Source organism: Lepidochelys kempii, chromosome 8, assembly GCF_965140265.1.
Source record: "Lepidochelys kempii isolate rLepKem1 chromosome 8, rLepKem1.hap2, whole genome shotgun sequence".
Lineage (NCBI taxonomy): Eukaryota > Metazoa > Chordata > Testudines > Cheloniidae > Lepidochelys > Lepidochelys kempii.
This window is the reverse complement of record NC_133263.1, coordinates 74,674,169-74,697,697: the sequence shown is the minus strand read 5'-3', so window position 1 is coordinate 74,697,697 and position 23,529 is coordinate 74,674,169. Positions and strand designations below refer to the sequence as shown.

The window sequence follows — 23,529 nt, the reverse complement described above, 5'->3', positions numbered from 1 at the left end:
ATTAAGACTGAACATTTAAAAAAATGCATTCACATTAAAAGGCAAGATAACTCTGCTAGGGAATTATTAGGTCACATCTATACCGTAAATTCTGCAAAGCCAAGAAAAGCTGGGTGTCAAGGTTCCTTCTCCACTCTGAACTCTAGGGTACATATGTGGAGACCTGCATGAAAGACCCCCTAAGCTTATTCTTACCAGGCTAGGTTAAACACTGCCACCACCAAAGTGTTACACAAAGAACAGGGGAAGTGCCCACTTGAAAACGTCTCCCCCGTACAAAATATCCCCCCAAGCACTACACCCCCTTTCCTAGGGAACGCTTGATAAAAATCCTCACCAATTTGAGGATTCTCACCAAAAAAATCCCACCAAGGACCCAAACCCTTGGATCTTAAGAACAATGAAAAAGCAATCAGGTTCTTAAAAGAGAATTTTAATTAAAGAAAAAGTAAAAGAATCACCACTATAAAATCAGGATGGTAAATACCTTACAGGGTAATCAGATTCAAAACACAGAGAATCCCTCTAGGCAAAACCTTAAGTTACAAATCCCATGTCCTCAGGTAGAATTGGACAGATAATGGATAAAAGGAAAAGTGGGACAGGGATAGGGCAGAAAGGATAAAGTTTTAGGGGAAAGTGGCAGGGAGCAATTGATAACAGTAATAGTGTCATCCTTTATGGACCAGTATTAGGAAAGGATGGGGGCACTGTCAGTGGATTTCCAGATATTTGCTATCAGCAGAGGAATGAGGAGACTCAGGAATCTGGATTCCATTCCAGGCTCTAGAGGGGAAACATTCTCTAGGGAGCATAGCCTCTTCTGGCTCCTCATCCCTATCCTCTCACCTAGCTCCTCAAGCTTCTCCACCCGCATCCTTCTCTCCAGACACCCCTACAGTTTAAAACCCATTCTCCTTCTCCAGCCATTTCTAGTCCCCACCCACTTGTTCATAGTCTGTTTGCTCAGCCAGTCCCAGTTTCATCCTTTCCTGGCACCTTATCCAATCTGCCTGTCTCCTGTTGCCCCATCAGCTCCCAGTCCCCCACTCCTCATCTGAGTTCAGTCTTTCCCCCCCCAACCAATGGCTCCTAGTCCCATTCCCCCACCCATCACTTCCCCACGCCAACTCCCAGTCCCAGTCTTCTTGCCCAGCTAGTCCCAGCCTCCTTCACCACTAATTCCCAATTTCCCTTATCTTTCCCCCACCCCTCTCAGCCTCTAGTCCAAGTCCTCCCCACAATCCTCAGAGGCTCTTTGTCCTGACCAGCTCCCATTGCCACCCCCGGTCTGGCTCTTGACCACTCTGCATTTGTATCAGGCAGCTTCCTCTTCCAGATAGTCTTGGTGTCAGCAGGAAGGGACTGAGAGAACAGGAGACTTTCCCTGCTCTCAGTTCAGGTGCTTGGTCCCAGCCCACAGCAACCCAGAGCTACAACTGAATGGAAAAATCGGCTGAGCTCCTGACTTGAGCATGCAGATAGATATTTTAGCTGCGGAGTTCTAGCAAGTCTCTAGGAGCATGTGCAAGCTGCAGTTTTTCAAATTAGGAAAAAATAATGTAATATATTAGGGGACCATTTTTCAATTTTCTTTAATGATATGCACTGTGGACCAAATATTGCCTCTCATTTATGCCCAAGAACAAAAAGCCAAACTCGAGAGGAGAAAATGCAGAGTGGAAGCACTGAATCCCAATCTTAGTTCCCCTATAACCTCAAGAGTTCACATTCAACACATCTTCAAATAATTCCAGCTGCGGTGGGGCTCTTAGCACAAGATATAGGGGTCAACATTACACATTTTACCTAATGACCCCAATTCCTTATGCATCTTTACCAGCTTTGGGCTGGATCCTGCAACTTCTTGGCAGGAAGTTGAGAGTCCATCACAAGTTCAGTTGTTTAGTCACTCTCAGCACAGAATACAGGCGCAAAATAATGTTGCTGTTGTAGCACTCCTCTCTAAAAGTACACAACATAGCCCCGTTAAAAAAAAAATCTTACGATTTCAACAAACTTGGAGGGAAGGGTACTAACTACTGAATCAGCAACACCATTTCTTATAGCAGCTGGGTTTTTCCTTGAAGGACTTCCATCCAGATGTTGATCAGGTCTTTCCTTGCTTAGCCTAAGCCCTGGTCTACACTACAAATTTATGTCAGTGTAACTACATCACCATACCCGCAAGTTATGCAGTTATATAGCCCTAACTCCCAGCATAGACATGCTATATTGACAAGAGGACTTCTCCTATACACATAACTACCACTTCTCAGGGAGGTAGAGCACCTATGCTGAAAGGAGAAGCTCTCCCATCAGCGTAAGTAGTGTCTTCACAAAGTGGTACAGCTCCCCTGCTGCAGCGCTGTAAGTGTAGACAAGCCCTAAGAGTTTGAATAAAATTACAGCTCAAGGATGGCTACAAGCATACCCAGGAGATTTAAACATTCAATCATAACCACAAAAGGTAGACCTACCCTCAGTCTAGGAGGGCATCAGACTGGTCCAAAAATAATTGCCAACTGACTGAACAAACTCTATTTTAAAGCACTAGTTTATTAGAACAGTAATAAAAACAAAAAGGAAAGAATGGAACCATAGTACAAACAAAAAGGTAAGCTTCTGACCACATCAGGGCATTTTTGTTGGAATATTTGACAATATTAGACAGTAGTCAAATAACAGGTGATTAGCAGACATTATTTGACCAGATAGTTCACTGTCTTGTCACACCTACCTCAGTCATTACTACATCTAACATTTTCAAAGTTGCTACCAAAAGACAGGGACCTAAATAAAGTGGCTTGAGCTTTGATTGTGCTGAACTCCTACAGACTTTGCTCAGAGCTCAGCTCCTTTGGCACTCAGGCCATTTTTATTAAGGTACCTAAATATGGCCTGAGATGCCTAGAGTTAGGCACCTAAGCCTGACAATTTTAGTCTATGTTCTTTGCTTAACAATGCCAACAAAGGATCTGCAATCAGTTTAAGTCACCACTCACAATACCATTTCCTGAGATCATCTCCCTAGATTAATCATTCAATTATCATCTTTGGCCTAATTTTTCTGTAACTAGCTAGAGTACCAAACAGAAAAAATGACTTTGTTTGCCTTTGCAATCAAAGTAGAAGATATCACAGCATCAGAGAAGTGGTACAAAAAAAGCTACATTTTAGAAAATTTTGTCGTTCGGTCCACACTCAATTAATTGTCATCAATAGTTTACTTTATGGGATCGGTTATTTAATAGAAATGAATTTCACCATTCTTAGCAAGTTACACAAACTTTTATTTAAGGGGACCAGTTTCCCTCAACCCCATAATTCACTCTGGAAATATATGTCTCAATATTTATAACAAACAATATTTAGCTTTTGTCTATACTCTTTTCTCTATTGTTCCTTTCCAGGACTTAATTTTTAATGACTTGTCTTCACTGCATTGTTAGCTTGAGTTGGTACACTCGAGCTGGCCTAACTCAAGTGAGAGCAGCCATACTGCAAAGGCAAGCTTGAGCCACCTTCCAGTTCTACACTGTTCACACTGTAGAGTACTGATTCAAGTGAAGGCACTTGCCTTCTTGGGACATACTCCTTGGTTCTCAGCACTGCACTATTCTGAGCAGCTCCTTTCAAACTTTCACTGTGTATGTCAGAAAACTGTCTATATTGGTCAAATGGGTGGAAGTAGTGTTCACCCAGCAACCTACTGCAGTACACCACTTCTACTTATGTTTGTTGTCTGCATTCTGGTGGAAAACAATGGATCCCACTCAGAATGATGAGTAGGATCCACGGCTCTTACCCACCCAGCTCCTGGTTCCCCTGCAATCTTGGAGTTGCAGGAAGTGACTGATGTGCTCTGTATCAGTGTTCCTTCATAAGACGGCCTTCATAAGACGGCCTGAATTTGCATTTATTGTTATGGTGATGCCAAAATAAAATTGTGTTGTTAAGTACCCATCTCTTTCTAGCGCAAATCAAAACTCGCAGAAACAAAGGGACTGAACAAAGATTATTTATTCAAACTGAATAATACTATCAGTACATCTGCTTTAAGCATTTAACAATGCAACAATGAATAACACGGTCAGTGGAGCCAATTTAACTTTATTACTCCGCAACAGTGCACTATACGATCAGTCCAGCTGCCTTAAGCAGATATGACATGCACAAGGGGTACAGTGCCATGTCATAGGAACAGGAAGTCTATATAGTCAGGGTACCGGTCATCACCCTGCCATCTCTGCACAGAAGTAGAGTGAAGAGGTTAAACTTACCATGGGCACTTACTTCCATGCACTGAGTAACCCCTGCCATGCAGGGGTCACTGGGAGCAGCTCATGGTGTTATGGTTAAGGCTGCGATTTAGTCCCGGAAGTCACAGATTCCGTGGCTTCCAAAAACCTCCGTGACTGCAGCCAGCCCCTGAAGGGTTCATGTTTAGTTATTCCACCTGGAAACAGTCAGGGCACACCCTGACAGTTTTGTAGAAGCAATGCACACATTGCTCTATTCAAGGACAAGGACTAGATATGAACCATGAGAAGTTGATTAAAGGACAGTAACCGTGGGAAGCTTTCTTAGCCTGGGCTCAAGGCCTGAGAACCAGGATTGTAGTAGATAAAAGTTGGTAAACAAGTATATTAATCAACGTCATACATTCCTTTGTGTGTCTTTTTGCGGTAGAAGTATGTAATGCATAGGGAGGAGAAATATAATGAAGGTGGAAAGCTGGGGGAAGCAGCCCATTTCAGCTGACCAGCCTGCTTGCTTGCATAAAGCTGTGTTCTGTCTCATCATTGAACCGCCACAAACCCCGACAGGGAGCTGCAGGGTTGGTTCCCTGCCGCCGCCACCACCAGGCAGACCCTCCACAGGTTCCGGCTGTCGTGAGTGGCATCCCCGCAGCTCACAGGCAGAACCTCCGGAGTTCGGAGCCGCCAGCAGAGGGGACCCTGGAGCTCCCAGCCCAACCACAGCTTCCCAGGCTCACGTTATCATGGATATTTTTAGTAAAAAAGTCAGGGACAGGTCACCGGCTTCCATGAATTTTTCATTATTGCCTGTGACCTGTCCGTGACTTTTACTAAAAATATCAGTGACAAAATCTTCGCCTTAATTATGGTTCATGGCTGCAAGATTAGGCTGGAGATGAACCTGGGCAAATGCAGTGGCCAGGCTGCTCTGGCACTTACTGACCATAATGCCTAGAAGGCATACAATCATTTGGTGTGGGTTCTCCTTGTGTTTCTGCTAGCAGTCTGGCTTGCACATGGCACATTATGAGCAACTTACTCTGCCACCATGCATTTCTCCCTCTCCAACATCATCTTAGCCGCAATCTGGAATTGCTGTTCCTCCTCCAGCATCTCCCTTTGAAGCTCGAAGAGCAGGTCAGACCTTCTGCCCAAGTCCCTCAAAAGGTCCTCCTGTGTTCTCTACCTTCTGCTTCTAGACTCTGGTGCTGATAGTCATTGGCCTTCTGGGAGGGTGGCTGGACTGCACTTATGCAAATGAGCTGTAAAGCAAAGCAACAGTACATAGCTTTACTGTGTAGGGTAAAAAAGGAAGAGAAGCTCCCCTTTATCTTTCTTTGTCACATCAAGATATTAATTGAGGGGAGTGAAATGAAACTCTTCATTTTGCAGCTGCTAAATTCCAGAGTTCTTGAAATGGCAGTTTGTTCCTCTACATTACCTGCTGTGCTGGATGGACATTACTGGATGCCAGGTTCTAGGGGTGGAGGGGTAGGGAAGGAGATCATGGTTTCCTATGCCCAGCAAGAAACGCTGAGGCAGCATTACCTAAAATCTACCCTCTGGATGTCGGGGATGGTGAAGGTAATGATGGTTCCCACACCCCAAAGGGACACTACAGATGGCATCTCTTAAAGGCCGCCCTCCACCACATAACATACCCTTGTGTGGATTGGTTCTACAAAGGTAATAACAGGTCCCTTATGTCATATCTGCCCCTCCTCCCCCCAACCATAACAACTGTCATTCAAGACCTTACCCGGCTGAAGTAATGGTGTTTCAGCTGCTGCTTTCTGCATCTTCTCCCCAGAGTCTTGGTCAAGGATGGAGTGACTGTGGCCCCTAGCATTGGTTCTGCCTCACGCAAGAACTCCATGTCCAGAAACAGGCCCAGCTCTGTGTCCTCCTCAGGATCCTCCATGATCAATCACTCATGAACTTCTCAAGAGGCCTTTGAGCTGCCTAGGTACAGAGCTGCATGCTGGTGATCACCCAGTCAAACTGTAGTCAAGTGAGCTTGCCAGGGTTTCACTTAGTCATTTCCCAGCAGTACAGTGTCTTCAGGGTTTTAATAGCTGAGCTAGAACAAATGCTACAGGTGCAAAGGGCCACATGGAAGACAGGGTCCAAAGTATCAAACTGAGTATTAATACACGGTAGATAATGTCCAATCAAGATACGAGGGGGACCAGACAACAATTAACCTGGGTGGAAGTTTCAGGAAGGCATGGGGGTGGACCTCATGATACTTGAATGGACTGGACTGTAAGCAGAGTCCTGATTGCATTACTATGCAAACTTCACCTGCACTCAAGCTTCAACCCATCCATCCCAACAAGCCACCGGCATCTACCTCAGGCTTAATGCACCACTTACTTTACCTAGAGAGGTTTGTGTGCAGACCTGAGGCAGGTAAGGGACAACATTCAAGTTATTCTTCAAGATAACAATGCAGTAAAAACAAGCCCCTTGTTTTGTTTTTAAATTAGAACTTCAGCAATATTAACATAAGTCAACTAGATATCTACATACAATTGAAATGTAATGTGTACTGATGTCAATAGGACTAATCAGCTGAGTAACTGCTCACCAGTGTAAAGCTATCTATACACTGTGAGCTTCTTCAGGGTACAGTCCAGGGCAATTCTATTCAGTATCTGGGTTCTACAGAATACACAATAGCAATAGTACATATCTGCCTAAGACTGGATTTCAGTTACTCCCTTTAAACTCTATTGCACAGGTTGGCCAGGAAAAAAAAAAAAAAAATCCAACTTATTTCTAAGCACCACCACTTCCAAACACACACATAGCACAACACAAGAAGCCTGGTTAGTAGGAGCTGTTCAACATGCACTTTGGACTTAATGTCACTCTCACTTTAGTTTTGCAGTTCATCTTCAATTTAGTCCTTCACTTTAGATATATTTTCATTTTAGGAAGACTGATTTTAACAGACCGAATGTCCTCCATGGCAGGGCATCTGTATGAAACAGCTGTTCACACAACTCTGGGATCAATATGGCTTGCAAACGTTTTTTTGGACAAGCAACTTTAGGCAGGATGCCAGAGCAATTTATAGCAATTAGACAAAGGAGATGAAGGATTCTCTTCGGAAGGACTGCCGTTGCAGAGCAGCAAGTCCGTAGATAACAGGATGCTGGGAGCAGTGTTTGGCTGGAAAGAAAGGTACTCTTGTTCTACCACAGGAAGACCCTTTATTTCCTTGGATTTTTTTAAGAGTGAATCTTTTGCTGCTTTGCAATTAGTTTAGTTACCCTGCTCTTGATGTAATCTTTTATAATACCTACAGGAAAAAGTGGCTATGAATGATTTCATCAGATCCTTAGAACCTAAGGCAATCCCAAAAAACTGCCTTCTTGAAGCCTGTTACAGATTTCTTCACTGCAAAACTCCCCTAGACAGAGAAGTTCTATATATCATGTTTCTGAATTATATTTATTGACAATTCTTGCAAGGCATATTTAACATGTTTTCCTCAGTATTTTCCCCACACAAACTGTGAAAGTAAGACTGGCACAACTGACCAGAAATTACAGCAAGTGAAAGCTAAAGAAAACCTCTTTGTCTTACTTTTCTAAATAAAACTTAACCTGGTAAACAGCAACAGGATTTTTTCTTTTGTTTTGTTTGCTTAAAAGTTTTAACATAATGGCTGATCAACTGTAGAACAGAAACAGAACTAAGCCAGAATATAATTTTAGAAAATCTGGAGTGACTGAGGGAAAAAGAAGAACGTAGGTTTTATGGAAAGTTTAATATATTCACTGTGTAGATGATTATTCATACAGATATATTTCATATGGACATGTGGCAATATCCTAGAAAACTCTGAACAATCATTAAATGATTAGGACTGTGGGAGTGCAAGAATTTTGAGATGAGCCAGAAAGGAAGAGCCAGCAAATACTGGCTCTTTCCTCCACGCTACATTCTCACCAATCCTCTTGGTCTTGGACATGAGCCAGGGAACACTGGCATGAAGGAAGAAGCTTGACACACCTAAAAAGGCATATACACAAACATCTTGCTATCACTTTTACATTCTACTAAAATGTGTGCTGCATGGTAATTATACAGTCATCCCCTGGGATGCATATCTGGTAAAACCACTTCTGGCAAAATTCAAAGCTGGATGCATTCCAGAGGACATGGGTAATAGCAAACTGAAAGATATCAGGACGAATTATTAGCCAGTTTTTCTGTAACTACTTAAAAACTTCTTATAGCAGAATATAAAGTAACATGTATCCCTTTGGTTAATTCTACAAAGTGTTTTACTACCATATTATATAATCTTGTTTAAATAAACTACATAGAACACAGGTCTCAGTTCTGTACTGCAGGTTCCAGATAATGTTTACTATGCTTCCAGCTCATTAATATTGTTGTTTGACCACATTAGGAATTTCCTTTTGTTATCTGCTCATTTCTATTTTAAATTATTTATAAAGACGGAGTATGTTTCACCCAGGTTGGTGTGAACACATAATATTTGGTGTTTGTGAATAACGGAGAATTGCAATTGACAAGGCATGGATGCATTCACGCTTTCTCTAAAAATGGTAAACATATACATTAGACTCTATGATGATGAATGTCTTGATCTATTTATATCTTAAATAATCAGCAATTTGAGGAACAAGTGCGAGATGGACGTTGTACTACAGTAAAAGATAAGATAGAAAAACAGGATGTTCTCTCATAAGTAAAGAAGATCGAAAATAAATCAAGGATTAAAAACTGAGGGAAATCAGATTACTGTAATTTTCTGCTACCAGTGACTTTTCTGATTGCTTGCACTTGAGATCTTTTAAGACAACAGGCAAATTTTTGCCTCACAATACTATTTAAGCCAGTAGGACTGCACATGATATGACTAAAAAATTCAGCACAGTATTTCTCTTGGTAGCGGATACATTTCCAAGCGTGAAAAGCTCTTCTCTACACTACTGTTGCCACACATGAATCTACTAGTTTGTCAATCACAATACAGTTATTCTAGTTAAAAGATTTGCACGTAAACTGGCTGCTCTTAGGAACAACCTAGATCAGCATTCCCCCAAATTTTTGAAAGCTAAGCCCCCTTTTCTTCAAAATAAAGGGAATCAGACACACCCATGCGTGTTTGATGAGCAGTGAAATAGTTAACAGTGTTAACATTTAAATTATTTACTGAGATAGCATCCATTGAAATGAACGGGGCACTTCATACTTCAGAGCCATTGTTTCAGGCTTCCTTCAGACTCAGGCAGACATTGCTTCAGATACATAGTGCGTGTAACACACAGGTCAAGTTTTTCTTTACAACCATAACAACTAGAGACTTGTTTTTTTTTAAAAAACGAGTAGGAGACTTGAAACCTTTCAGCTCTCTAGAGCCTCAGATTTGTCAGTGCCATTTTGGCTAGTTATTTGTGCCTCCCCAGGGGAGATATACCCACACTTCGGGAGATACTGTTTTTGACTGTTAGTAAGGAGATGAAAAAAATAAATAAATCGGTGAGACAGACTCTCTTCTGAAGCCAAATTCCAAAAGGGGAGCAACAAACACGACAGTTCTGGGTCCCAGATTCTGAGGGCTGGTCTATACTGTCCCAACACCAGTGTAAATTACAGCAGGCCAGGGCTGCTCTATAATCTCTAAAGGAATAAATGCTAGTGGAGAAGCACTATAGAGCCACACTTGATCCCCCAGTACCTCTGCAGGCAGGGGCAGCAAGTTGTATGGGCCTGTGGTGCCCGGGCTCCAGAAAATTCAGAGCCTGGGGGCCCAGCTCCACCAGTGTTTGGGGCCCGGTCTCTCCCCTGGCACCGCCTGCTGACCCCGCATGACTCCCCCAGAGCGTTCCCCGGCCCTGCCTGCTTCCCCTGCGCACCCCCTCCCCAAAGCAGCCCTGCCTGCCCTGGGCAGTGGGTGGCTGCCCCCTGCAGCTCCATGCTGTGCTCCCTCACCAGCCGTGGCCGGCTACAAGGGAGCGGCATTGGGGGCAAGATGAGGCAGCTGCTGTGCCTGCAGAGGGAGGAGGCACATGGCAGCACCCCCCCAGGCAGGTGACTCTGAGTCAACTCCAAGGAGGAGGGGGGCTTATTCTGGCGGGACCTCCTGAGCAACACCCTGGGGGGGCTTGGGTGAGTGTCAGGGAGGGGTGCCCCCCCAAAGCTCGCTGTTGCCAACAGAGAGAGAGCTGGGCTGTGGGGAGTCCTCCTCTCTGGCCCCCAAACCCAGCCCTAGGACAGCCTGCCTGTTGCACCCCAAACTCATCCCCCAACCCAGCCCCATGCCCCGCAACCCCCCGTCCCAGCCCAGAGCCCACACCCAAACTCCTTCCAAGCCCACACCTCTCCTGTACCCAAACTCTCTCCCAGAGCCTGCACCCCAAACTCCCTTCTGTACCCAAACTCCCTCCCACAGCCCACATCCCCCCCTGCACCCCAACCCCCTGCCACAGCCCAGAGCCTGCAACCAGCACCCAAACTCCATCTCAGAACCTGAACCCCTCCCACACCCAAACTTCCTCCCAGAGCCTGCACTCCAAACCCCCTCCCGCACCCAAACTCCCTCCCAGAGTCTTAGGCAGTGGAGGACTTGGACCCATTCTGGGCACCACCAAAAATTATACAAACCTGCCGTCCCTGATGCCAGGGTTGGGAGGGGCCTGCTCCGATGACTTTACAACAGCCGAGAGATCAACCCACTCCATCCTCCTTGGCCAGGGGTATTATCAATCAGCCAGCTATAGCCAGATTTGAGCCTCTTTGTACAGCCCGAGGCGCACACAATGGCCAGATAAGAATAGAAAATTTGGCCTAATGTCTATCTGGTTTACACATTAAACAAGAGTAAAGTGTTTTGACTTGCATCCTCATTTTTACCAACCTTTGGGGGCGCAAACTTGCTACAGGAGCTAGATGTTAATCAATGCCATTTACATAATTTTTTAAGAAGGTGGTACAAGAACCAATGAAGTTGGGAACCACTAAACTAGGCAACAGCTTTCTCTCTTTACAATAATATTCCCTTTCGGTCCTCCACTGCTATGTAGTATTGCTGTGTGTTGTTTAGAATCTTCCACTCTCCATCCCAGACATAGCTACATGTCAATAACGGGTTAAATGAACCCTTTATATAAAGTCTGGTGAGCCCTTTGGGATCTTTAGAAGGAAGAGCTATACAGTGTGGGAACACCACCACACAACGACAAGTAGAGCCAACATATTGACAGCCACCTGCCAATTCTACACATGCATCGAGTGGCAGAAAGCACATATCATAGCAAAATAAATTCACACTCAAAAAGGCTATCTCATTAACCCTCTCAAAACAGAACCATAAAAGGGTCTTTCAGAGGCATCAGTCCAAAGTCAGAATGGCTATTACTTTTCCCTCTTTCCCCAGCAAATATAATAGGAAACCAAAAGAAAAAAAATTGTTCCAGGGAAGTTCTATCAATATTCTGACTCATGTTTTCTGTATATTTCAGAATTACGTCTCAGGAAAAGGTGGTTTCAAAAGCCAACGTCTTCCCATCCCAAGTCCAGTGAGGGGTGAGTGGAGGAAAAGCAGAGATTTGATGGTGGTTAGATTGAGTTATATTAGGGTAGAGGAGGCAACTAGTTTGGAGGGTACTAGCTAGGAAGCCTGTACAAGTGTCTAATTTTATTTTTTAAATGTGTTTTACAGCACATACTTCAACAGATAAAGTTCTTAAAAGCAGGTAACTAAATAAATAGTTTAAGGATAACCCTTCCCATTTTAAATGCAAATGTTATTGACAATATTGCAGCTCAAACAACAGCAGCATTACAGAAGTCAATACTATCCCCTCCACTCCAAATACCCCCTATAAAGGTCTAGAGAAAGGCAATGCAAATGACAACAGACCTGAAAATACTTTAGTACAAGGAGATGAAGATGGTGGTTTAGAACTAAGTTTAAGAATGAGGAAAGAGGTGATGTAGTAAGTGAATAATAGTACAGAGAAGATTAATCAAGTGCTCCATTTACCCTCTCTCAAAACAGAAAAAGCAATGGACACCCACTGAAATGAAAATGCAAATATGAAGTAGATACAAGGAATTTCCTCCCCATATGCCTGAAGACATTCCTACACTAAGCTCATAGTCTGTGGATTTCAATATGAGACTCCATGTCACAAGGTATTCTTAAGGCAAAGAGAATTTTCTACCAAAAGATCTTATTTTGTTTTATAAAGATTGTTATTATTACCCTAATTTTACAGATGGGGGAAAGTGTATGCACAGACAATGTATGTAATATATATTCATAGCATACAATAATGCTGCCTACACTACATACACAGGTACACACACACACACACAAGGACATGCATGTGCACACATGCAGGGTGAAGCATCTGTTGTATATACAAGATATACTTCTTCCCAAAAACAAAATATAGATCCCTTTAAAATGGTTTCCTTTTAGGGCAGGTGTCTCAAAAATGAACCATCTTGCTGCCCATATAAATAATTACATTTAATCTAAACTGTTACCGAATCCTGTCATTTTCTTCTCAATGGAATGGATGTCTGTAGAGTTAAAAAAAGATTTCACATGAATACAGTGGTGGCTCAAAGCCATTGGTAATATGATGGGTGTAGCTAGCCATTTGAATGGCACTTTGGAACTTGTTACACACATTAGTCCACATGCCAGCCTCTTTCTCTGGTTTCTGATAATCTCTGTAAACAGAGATGACTTTACACATCAACACTGCAGTGCTAAAGAGAGTTGGTTAAGGTGGTTGATAGAGTTCATTAGAGACCGATGACAGTTTTAGGAGGCCTGATGAAGAACCAGTGAGACCAGCCATCAACATACACGATCCCCAAAAGTAAATACAGAGAGAGAGAGAGAAAACGCGCGCATGGTGTGGGCTAATACACCTGCATTAACCCGTGACAGGCACATGACACTAGTGCTGATACTTCAGTTTAGTGGCTGGTATTTTAGGTTCCCATTTTAGATCTTACTAATGAAGTCTCGCTGCCAGGTCCAGTACCGGTCTCCCCCCGACGTCTAACTTGCCAAACGGCCGAGGCTGCTCCGCATCCCACTCCTGGAAGCTGCCCAAGGCCCGCGGCCAGCTGGAGCGCGCCCCGCCGAAGGAGCCAGAGCAGCGGGCTGGCGCCGCCCCGCTCAGCCTGACACGCGCGGGTAGCTGCGCCCACGCCAGGCCGGCCGGGGATCGCCCGCACCTCTGTGCCGCGCTCAGACGGCAAAGGCAAGAGGGGCCGCGACGGCAGCGCCCCTGCGCAGCGAGCCGGGCCGGACCCACCAAAGCTTCTGGGGGCATGGCACGTCCCTCCCGCTAGTCTCGGCTGAGGTGCCCCGTAAGTGTGCCCGGCCTTCCCCCGGCGCCCGCCCCGCACAGCGCCCCCGGCCTCGCCCCACAGGCCAGCCGCGACCCTGCGCCGGGGGGGCGGCACGCTGCCGGCCTACCTGAGCGTAGAAGGGTTTCCTGAGCCAGGCCCCCGGGAAGACCCTCCTCGCCATGGCAATGGCACATCCCCGCAGCGGGCTGCGCTCGGAGGCGGAGCGGAGGCAGCGCTTCCCCGCCCGGCCCCCTCCGCTCGCACCGCGGCGCCGGGAGAACGGGCTGGGGCGGGGGCGGGGGCCGCTGCGGCCCGCAGGGCAGGAGACGCCGGTCGCGGCTCCGACCCCGCTGCCCCTCAGCGCTGGTGGCTGCTACAGCAGCAAGCGGCAGGGCAGCGCGCAGCCTTAAAGGGCGGCCGGCCAGTGTCTCTGCCGACACAGACCGCCCGCGCCGCCTCCTCAGCTTAAAGGGGAAGTTGGCCGCCCCAGCGCCGAGGGAGGATAACGCCCCCCTCCCCACGCAACAGCCTAGTACTGAGCACCCTCCCAGTGCGTGGGGCAGCGGCACACCCCCCCCTCCGCAGTCACGGGACCCCCCTCCGCAGTCACGAGCCCAGATCCACGCCCCCCCCCCCGACCCTGGTGCAATGCTGTGAAGCGAGGCTGCCCCTCTCAATAGTTCTAGGCCTTTGGGGGAGAGTAGCACCCAGATCTGGATTTAGGATGGGGGCTGGGCAGTGGGCAACCTCCCAGAGTGGTTAATTTTCCTCTAATCTCTCCTTTCCCTTCCCTCCACACACATGCTCAGACAGCAGCACCAGGTCTAGTCCCATCTAGAGCTGGTCAAATAAGGAAGGAAGTTATTACTAATGTGTCTGATTGTACTACTGTGATATTATTTTGTACATATCTTTGACCAGAGGCATTTGAATAATGAAAATCTTTATGGAATAGTTGATGGGGAAGAACTCAAATACATTATTCATGCTGATTATTCTACCACCTCTATTCGTAGCTGCCTCTCTATAGAATTTCTAATATATCTGTCCCAGTAGTACCTACGCAGTTGTGTTCAAATTTTCTGCTGCACTGCAAACTGGGCCTTGGCCTCCCCATCCATAAGTTCTGAGTATTTTACAGGCCAGCTCTGGCAACAGTTCTCTAGTGGGTCACCTCCCATATTCCGTATAACTACAGCGCCCTCATGTAGGGTTACTAACTTGGTAATATTTAAAAACCAGACACTCCAGCAGAAGTGCTAGAACCTCCCCTGCCCTGCTTCTTCCCCCACACCTCCCTGCCCCGCTACCCACTCTTCTTCCCCTCTGCCCCAAGTTCCTTGCTGCTTTTCCCCTCCCACCCGGGTCAGGAGGGACCTATCTTCGGAGCGGGGGCTGGGAGCTGCAGCTGCCCGATGAAGATAGGAGGCGGCTCTGGCTGAGTAGGGGCTGGAGCAGTGATGACCCGGCACCTCCCCTGCTCGCAGTAACCGGACTTAGGGTGTCTGGTATGGTCAATAAATCTGACTGGATACTGTCAGGTCCCCTTTTCAACCAGACTTTCCGGTCAAAAACCGGACATCTGGCCACCCTACCCTCATGGCCAAGATGGAGTCCGCTCTATAGGGCAATTCTGCCCAAGAAAAGGCACATGCAGGAACACAGTAGAGAATCTCTCTTCTACCCCAGGAGCACCTGTTCCTAACCCCACTGACTAAATACATACACACACTGGATTAGTACAGTGATTAGTGGATTAGTACAAACAAAGGAAATATTTATTGACAGAGGGATGAATGGAGGAAAACAGAGGGAAGAGAGAGGGGGAGCAGTAAAGTAGGGTTACATCCAACACAAGGACCCACAGTCCCAGTGTTACCCTATAAAAGGATAGACACTGAGCAATGCATCTAGATTCAGAGCTCAGGAATCCTTGGCAGAGTTCCAGTTCAGCAGTGACTCTTGGGTGCTCCTGATGGTCTTTGGCACCCATAAATTTTACCCAACAAACCCTTCCAGTGCCCTCTTCTGCAAACCTACACAGTGCAACAACCTCACTTAACTAGCTACAACCTCCCTCCTTAGTTCCCAGTGCAAAGTCACAAGCCCCAGTACTCAGACCCATATAGTTCTGGGCGATGGCAATACTGGGTCTGGCTTCAGTTTGTCCTTCTCAGATGATTCTTTCCCAGGACAGCACTCCTCCCATCCTGGGATGTTCCTGGCTGGCACTCTGTCCTTCCTGACATTTTGGCTGGCTCTCGGCTGCTTTGTTATGCAAGGGCCACACTCACACCTGTAAAAAGAACAGGAGTACTTGTGGCACCTTAGAGACTAACAAATTCATTTGAGCATCAGCTTTCATGGGCTGCTACTCTGAAATTCACACCTGTTACTCTCCCTCTCTCTCTCAACCCCCTCCCCACTGGAACAACCAGCGCAACACCTCCTCTGCTTTAAGATGAGGTTTTAAAGGGAACATGCTCTCTAAACCTGAAGGGGTTACCACTCTCCCTACTTCCCCCAAAAACAGTCTTTGCTGTCCCCAGCAAGGAGGGGATCCACAGCCTCAAGTTGCCCAACAGGAAACTCAGAGCCCCCATTGGTCAAAAGCATCCCCAATGTCCAACCCACAGGCCCCAGGGGTTTCCCTTGAAGCAACTCTCCCCCAACAGTACCCCAGAGATCTGTAGGTCACTAGGTTCCCCCAAATGATCATATGTCAGCAGATGCCTGAGCCTAAATCCCCTTGATAGTCTATGGGATTTGGATTCCTAAGTGCCTAAATCCCTTTTGAAAAATGAGACCTAGGCTCCTACATCAGTTAGGCATTGCTTCGCTGAGCACAACAAAGCCTAAATACCTTTAAAAATCTGCCGCTTTGAGATCTATGGATGAAAAGCATTCTACATATACCAAGTATATATTACTTATTACATTCCTTAAGGAAGGCTGTTCTGATTCAGCTGAAGGTACAGAAAAGTACTAGGCTGAGCTTCCAAGTAGTGGTTTTGTGGCAGGACCTTCTTTTAAGGAAAGAAGTGAATCTGGAAACCACATATGGTTGTGAAGCCACAAAGCTGTAGAGGATTGTGCAGAATTTAAAGTGTCTTGCATTTTAAGGCCCAGGGATGCTGTGAGAACACTTCTGGAATAACAGTCACTGATGGACCTTCTCTGAAGCGAAGCCCTGCTAATTCATGAACAAGATCTGGTACCTCTTAAAGTAATCCAGGCTTTAACAGTCAAAATTTTACCAATTAGGATGTTCTCCTCTTCCCTTCCTATAGCAACAGGCACAGCGCTGACTCTGCTTTCTGCATCATTTCTACTCTTCTCTTCCCTCCACCTCCTTGTACTAGTCCAGCTACAGTGTGGGGGTGGAACAGAAAGGCAACGCAAGCAAAAACTGCAGAGCAAAAGTTTAAAATCTTGTTGAATAGTCTGGAGCAATTTCTTCATCCAGTGCACTGTGCCAGCCCTGAGAATGATAGTTTGGGACTGACAATAAAACTTGGGTCTCCCACATGGTAGTCAGAGACCTAGATGTTCCATTTCTGAGTATGTCTGGATCCCACCAGATCCAGGCATGTGTTCCCTAAGTTTTCCACTCAGTACATGAGACTTTAGTCACACCATTGACTATAGGAGTAGATGCTTTTTTCCAGCATTGGAGTTTTAGTTATTTTTTTTTCTTTGTTCCCTTATGCAGGGTCAGGTAAGTAATACATGTTTGGCCATTGCAATCTTTTTTGGTTATAGTGTAAATAGAGTTGGCCAAATTCAGTCTTGGGTATATGGGTGCAATTCATATGGAATCTCTAGGCCAATTTAGCAGTAACAGCAGCAGAAGAGGTATAGCTTTTACTGCCTTGGCATTCGGTGAGAGTGCAAAACAAATGGAATGTTCTGAAGGAATGGAAAGGGAGGGGACACAGCAGGAAAAAAATCAAACAAGGTGCAACATAAAGCCATTCATCCCTCCCCCATTCCTGTTTGTTGTTTTTCCTGATGTACACAGCCTTCTGCTCTGCAATTTGTGCAAGTTATGTGTTTTGTCAGAACAATACAAGCTACACTGCTTTACTGCTTACAGCCAACATGTAACTTTCTCCACCATTTATATCAACACTGAACTTGATCCATTGAATTCAGTGTCATTTCCAAATAAAAACAAGGTTTTTGGAATAATTAGATAGGGCTCAATCCTCAGGTGCACTAGAACAGTGCCTGGCATACCCTAGGGTCATGGGCACACCAACTTCTCATACTCGTTCCTGATTCTGGAGCCAGCTTGGGGCTGGTTAGGCACCCAGCATAATTTAAAACAGGCTGTTATGCTTGTTGGAACATCCAGAATGCAGTGTGCTTTTGCCATAGGTTGAAAGAGAGTGTGGGACTATCAGCATGGAAGATTTCAGGAAGAATCTAAGCTCTCCACAGTCATCAGTAGAATTTGTACACTCATAAATATAGTAAATAAAGAGCTTAATCTAACTTATGTTTGAAGAAAATCTATGTTACCTGAGCAAATAATGCTGTTTCTAATTTGTGTTCCTACATTTTAAAACAAGAGCTATATATCCATTATTTCATTGAAGTTAATCATGTAGTGGACTTAGCTATTAAGAAAATACAGTTAGTGGAATCAGTTATGTTTGCAAAGAGATTGGAGCTCTTTACTCAAACACTGCCATCTAATTTAAATTCTGAATTTTCAAAGAAATTTGAGATACACCAGATGTTTTACAATGAAGTAGCCATCAATTAAATTACTGACATCTGTTTTAGTAAATTCAATATAGAAGGCTTCATATATTAGGCACTCGGGATATTCTAAAGTTGTTCTGTTCAGAGGAAAAGGTTTGATTGTAGTCATGAAAACGAAGACCTCATTAATGGCCAATTGTTGGCAAATCTATACAACAGCCTGCATCTGTGTTCTCATTGTTTCAAAGTCTACAAGGACTACACAGTTCAGATTTAGTCAGCCAATAAAAAAAAATGGCTTCTTTTGTGAACATATACACATATCCTTTCGAGCCTACTTCCTCCGTTAATTGGTAATTTTCCTTAGGTTCAGGATTTTCATTCAGAGATGAATTTTAAAATGCTTGATTGGTGTACAGTTTCTAGCATTATTGTTTTTCTTGTTCAAGAGTCCTCTAGATCAGGGGTTGGCAACCTCTCAGAATTGGTGTGCTGAGTCTTCATTTATTCACTCTAATTTAAGGTTTTGCATGCCAGTAATACATTTTAACGTTTTTAGAAGATATCTTTCTATAAGTCTATAATATATAACTAAACTATTGTTGTAACATAAATAAGGTTTTTAAAATGTTTAAGAAGCTTCATTTAAAATGAAATTAAAATGCAGATCTTATCAATTTAGTGTGATCCTTGCTCTTGCTTTTCCTTGCTGAGTTTTCCAATGTCTGGCACATATTTGGATACTTTAAGCTGCACACAGGCTTCTGAGTGATCAGTTGTTAACCGGCTCCGAGAGGGACAGATTTAATGTGTGAACAGGTATTTTCACACAGGTATGTGGATCCAAATGCTGAAAGCATTGCAAAAGCAATTTTTTTCAAACAGTTACACTTCACTGGCAGGGACGTCCAGCAGGTCAGAATAGAGGCCCCATGATCTCTCTCGGTAGCTTCAAGTGCACTCCACAGATCTCCAAACTTTGATGCCCACAATTCTGAGCTTTTTAACTGAATGAGCTGCATTTTGAAATCTTCAACACCCATCCACTGAAATACAGACAAATCCAAGTCGCTTTCATTGAACTTTTCAGGTTTAATTAGAAAAGAAAGCATTGGGCCAAATCGCTGAAAATCTTGAAATCTGTCAGAAAATTCTGATTCCAGTTCTTGCATGTACATTCTAATCTCAACATCAAATGCAGTGCGCTGTTCCATGTGGCGTGATAGTGATGTAAGCAGCAAATCAGGACTTAAAAATATCCCAGCACAGTGGCGCTGGAACAATTTTTAAGGTGGGGGTGCTGAGCTGTGCCCCCCTCTTGCCCCTGTCTGCACCCCTCACTACCCCAGGCTGGGGCCAATAGGCCACAGCTGGGGGTGGCTGTAGAGCCCCGGGCCAGCGGCCAGGACCCCAGGCCGGCAGCAGAGGCCCCTGGACTGGTAGCTGGGACCCAGGGCCGGCAGCGGGCTGAGCGGGGCTGGTGGCTGGAACTCCGCTGGCAGTGGAGCCTGGGGCCAGCAGCAGGCTGAGTGGAGCCAACGGACAGAATCCCAGCTGGCAGGGAGCCAGTGGCTGGTACCCCAGGCCAGCAGCGGAGCCCCCCGGACCAGTGGCCAGGACCCCAGGCCAGCAGCAGAGCCTCCCGGACCAGTGGCCAGGACCCGGGCAGTATGAGTGCCACTGAAAATCAGCTCCCGTGCCACCTTCAGCACACGTGCCACAGGTTGCCTACCCCTGCTCTAGATTATAAGCTTTGGGAAAAGGTTTTCGTCAAATATTGAAAATCTTCACACAAGTCCTTTAACCTAATGTTATTTGAGGACTGCCAAATTTCATCATGGGTACTTTGGCTAATTGTCTATGGCTGTTTCCCTATCTGAGTTAGTAATTTAATATATATCTTTATTGCTTGAAGTTAATTTTTGCATTTTTTTTTTTTTTTTTTTTACAGAAATACTTTTTTACTTAGCTTGTGTTGGATATTCATCCACTGAAAAAAAATTTATTTCAAGGTGTCAAGGTTCCTCCCCCCACTCTGAACTCTAGGGTACAGATGTGGGGACCTGCATGAAAAAACCTCCTAAACTTCTCTTTACCAGCTTAGGTCAAAACTTCCCCAAGGTACAAAATATTCCCCCCGTTGTCCTTGGACTGGCCGCTACCACCACCAAACTAATACTGGTTACTGGGGAAGAGCTGTTTGGACGCGTCTTTCCCCCCAACATACTTCCCAAAACCCTGCACCCCACTTCCTGGACAAGGTTTGGTAAAAAGCCTCACCAATTTGCCTAGGTGACTACAGACCCAGACCCTTGGATCTTAAGAACAATGAACAATCCTCCCAACACTTGCACCCCCCCTTTCCTGGGAAATGTTGGAATAAAAGCCTCACCAATTTGCATAGGTGACCACAGACCCAAACCCTTGGATCTGAGAACAATGAAAAGGCATTCAGTTTTCTTACAAGAAGACTTTTAATAAAAATAGAAGTAAATAGAAATAAAGAAATCCCCCCTGTAAAATCAGGATGGTAGATATCTTACAGGGTAATTAGATTCAAAAACATAGAGAACCCCTCTAGGCAAAACCTTAAGTTACAAAAAAGATACACAGACAGAAATAGTTATTCTATTCAGCACAATTCTTTTCTCAGCCATTTAAAGAAATCATAATCTAACACATACCTAGCTAGATTACTTACTAAAAGTTCTAAGACTCCATTCCTGGTCTATCCCCGGTAAAGACCAGCATATAGACAGACCCAGACCCTTTGTTTCTCTCCCTCCTCCCAGCTTTTGAAAGTATCTTGTCTCCTCATTGGTCATTTTGGTCAGGTGCCAGCGAGGTTACCTTTAGCTTCTTAACCCTTTACAGGTGAGAGGAGCTTTCCCCTGGCCAGGAGGGATTTCAAAGGGGTTTACCCTTCCCTTTATATTTATGACACAAGGTTGACTTGATTCTATAGTCTTAATTCTTGTTTCTTATTTGTGTATTTGCTCTTTAAGGTAAATATTCCAGCTGACATTTACATAGGGCTCCACTGCAATTTTCCAAACTGCCCTATAAGAGCAGCACCTTGTTATGGAGGTCTACTCACTACTGCTGCGCTTCCTCCTGGTTGCTCTGGGGATTAGCTGATTCCAGGTCTGACACCTCCTTCCGCTGCTTGCCACATGCCCTACCTTCTCCTTCTGACTCTCAGCAAGACAAGATGCTCTTTGTTTGTGGCTTAGCCTCCAGCCAAATCACAGGTGTTCTCCCCTTCCAGGGTATCAAAGCCCCTTCTTCCAAACAGGCTCAGGCAGTCTTCCTCTTCACTACCCAGCCAGTGCCACTTCCCCAGTGGCTGATAGGGGAACCTGGGCCCGCCTATTACTCCAGCTTCAGGAACCCTCTAATCAGCAGCTGTAGTCTGCTCCATTTTGTACCTTACTGCCTTTCCCTTAAGCCTTTCCTAATCTTCTGGCCCTCCAATTTGCCAGAAATTCCCTCCTCCCAGGGGGGTATTGTGGGCTACTTTGACTCTATAGTCCCCCAACCACACCTCCCTTCTCCCAGAGAGTGACTGCAGATTACTTAGTTCACATCATAGTTAACTTCAGTGAGGACTACTTCCTTTTCTTTATAAGCTCAGCTCATTTCTCTTCAGCTAGGCATGCTCCTTCCTTATTCAGTCAGTGGATTACTTAAACCAGCTGATCCCCCTCAACTGTGGCCTATATGGTTAATTGCCCTGCTTAGCCTACATTAACCCCTTCAGGGCAAGTGTGGGATCAACACCTCATCACATACCTCTGTTCCCTCTTGCTTTAGAGAGAAAATCTGCTGTAGATCCTCACCAGTAGCAGTCTACCACAACCACCCTACCATGCCTCTGTAGCTGTGCAGAACAACATACTGGAGGGCAGAGGGCAAAGGGAGCACAGGCTCTACCATCTTCTCACCCCCTCACCTACTTAGGGGGAGTACCTGTTTACTTGTACATGCCCAGTTTCAAGTGCGGGTGGCCACTCAGAGGTGTTGGGGGAGGTCTTATGCCCCTAAATGGCTGTGCAGTCTGGGGTACAATGTAACCCTGAGATTTTCTCCCTCTTACAGACCCAATCCTCTTTAAAAAAAATAAATAAAGATGGCTCTGGTCAAACTCTGTAAAGCAGGCTGATTTAATTGATCTAAAAGAAAACTCTGCCATGTCTGGTTCACGATTACAAAATCTTCGTCAAGTATTTGTTTGTCTTTGGCAACACACTGAGGAAAGGTTACCAGAGGTAGAACTCCACATGCACCAGATATTAAACAGCCTCCCTGCGCCCTCTGGGTAGTGCCTTAATGGTCTTCCCAGGTAATCATAGTGGATAGGCATTTTTCCCTTTCTTGCAGAGTAGTAACTCAACCTAGTACACTTTTGCAGGGCAATTCTCTTTTGCCCACTAAAAAGGCTCAGCTTCTTCATACTGAAAGCAGAATCCTAAAGCAATCCCTTACCTTTTAATCTTTGAAATATTTGTAGATGTATCATTTTCCCCTCTCCTTATATATCCATTGTTAGGCAAGAATGTTATACAAATGTATAGAAAACATAAAAAAACTATGTTAAAAGAACGTTATTTAGGTTGTAAAGTTCTGCATTCAAAAGCTAGGAAATGCCAGCTATATGGTTACCCAGGCTACCTTAATTCTGACCAATGTGCATCCATCCTGTGCACTAACTGAGGCAGGAATCCTGGTGGGAGAAAAGTATGTGAAAGTCAGCTGGGCTTTGCCCTCTCCACCCAGCATTTGCTGTTGTTGTAGTGCCCAGACTGAACTTAAATTTCATGTGTAGAGACCCCAAATCCAAAAAGGGAGAAAGAGAGAGACTATTACTGCATGACTGTTACTTCATGTATACCCCAAACTCTATTAGCCTATTGTGCTCCCACATCACTTTACAAAGTTACATATAAGTCTCAGCATAACTGTTGCTTTCTAAGGCTTGGTCTACACTACAAAGTTAGGTTGATGTAAGATGCCTTTCATTAACTTGATTGTGCATGCGTCTACATTTAAATGTGTCTCCCACCGACATAAGTACCGCATAACAGCGATGCAGTAACACCACCTCTCTAAATGGCATTGAGCCATGGATGACATAGCGAGGTCAACGCAGTGCAAATGTAGACACTGAATGACCTATATTGATCCTAACAGTCTTCCA

General features: G+C 45.0%; 1 protein-coding gene and 1 long non-coding RNA gene across 6 annotated transcripts in view; one reads left to right on the top strand and one right to left on the bottom strand.

Annotated features, from left to right (window-relative positions):
• DIPK1A (divergent protein kinase domain 1A) overlaps positions 1-14,051 on the bottom strand; it is a 40,617-nt gene extending 26,566 nt beyond the window's left edge. For 2 of the 5 annotated variants that reach the window (XM_073357062.1, XM_073357058.1), the window contains exons 1-2: positions 6,022-10,037; positions 5,302-5,524 (exon numbers count right to left, since the gene is read on the bottom strand). Coding sequence is in view for 3 of the 5 variants with exons in the window: in XM_073357058.1 (XP_073213159.1) it covers positions 5,302-5,316 (15 nt within the window). In the remaining 2 variants the exon portion in view is untranslated. Of the gene's footprint in view, positions 1-5,301; positions 10,038-13,749 lie in introns of those variants that run through there. The other 3 variants (XM_073357060.1, XM_073357057.1, XM_073357059.1) reach the window with 2 other exon arrangements.
• LOC140916080 (uncharacterized) overlaps positions 13,484-23,529 on the top strand; it is a 33,385-nt gene continuing 23,339 nt past the window's right edge. Inside the window, exon 1 of the long non-coding RNA XR_012160413.1 lies at positions 13,484-13,640. This is a non-coding gene — a long non-coding RNA (uncharacterized lncRNA). The remainder of the gene's footprint in view (positions 13,641-23,529) is intronic.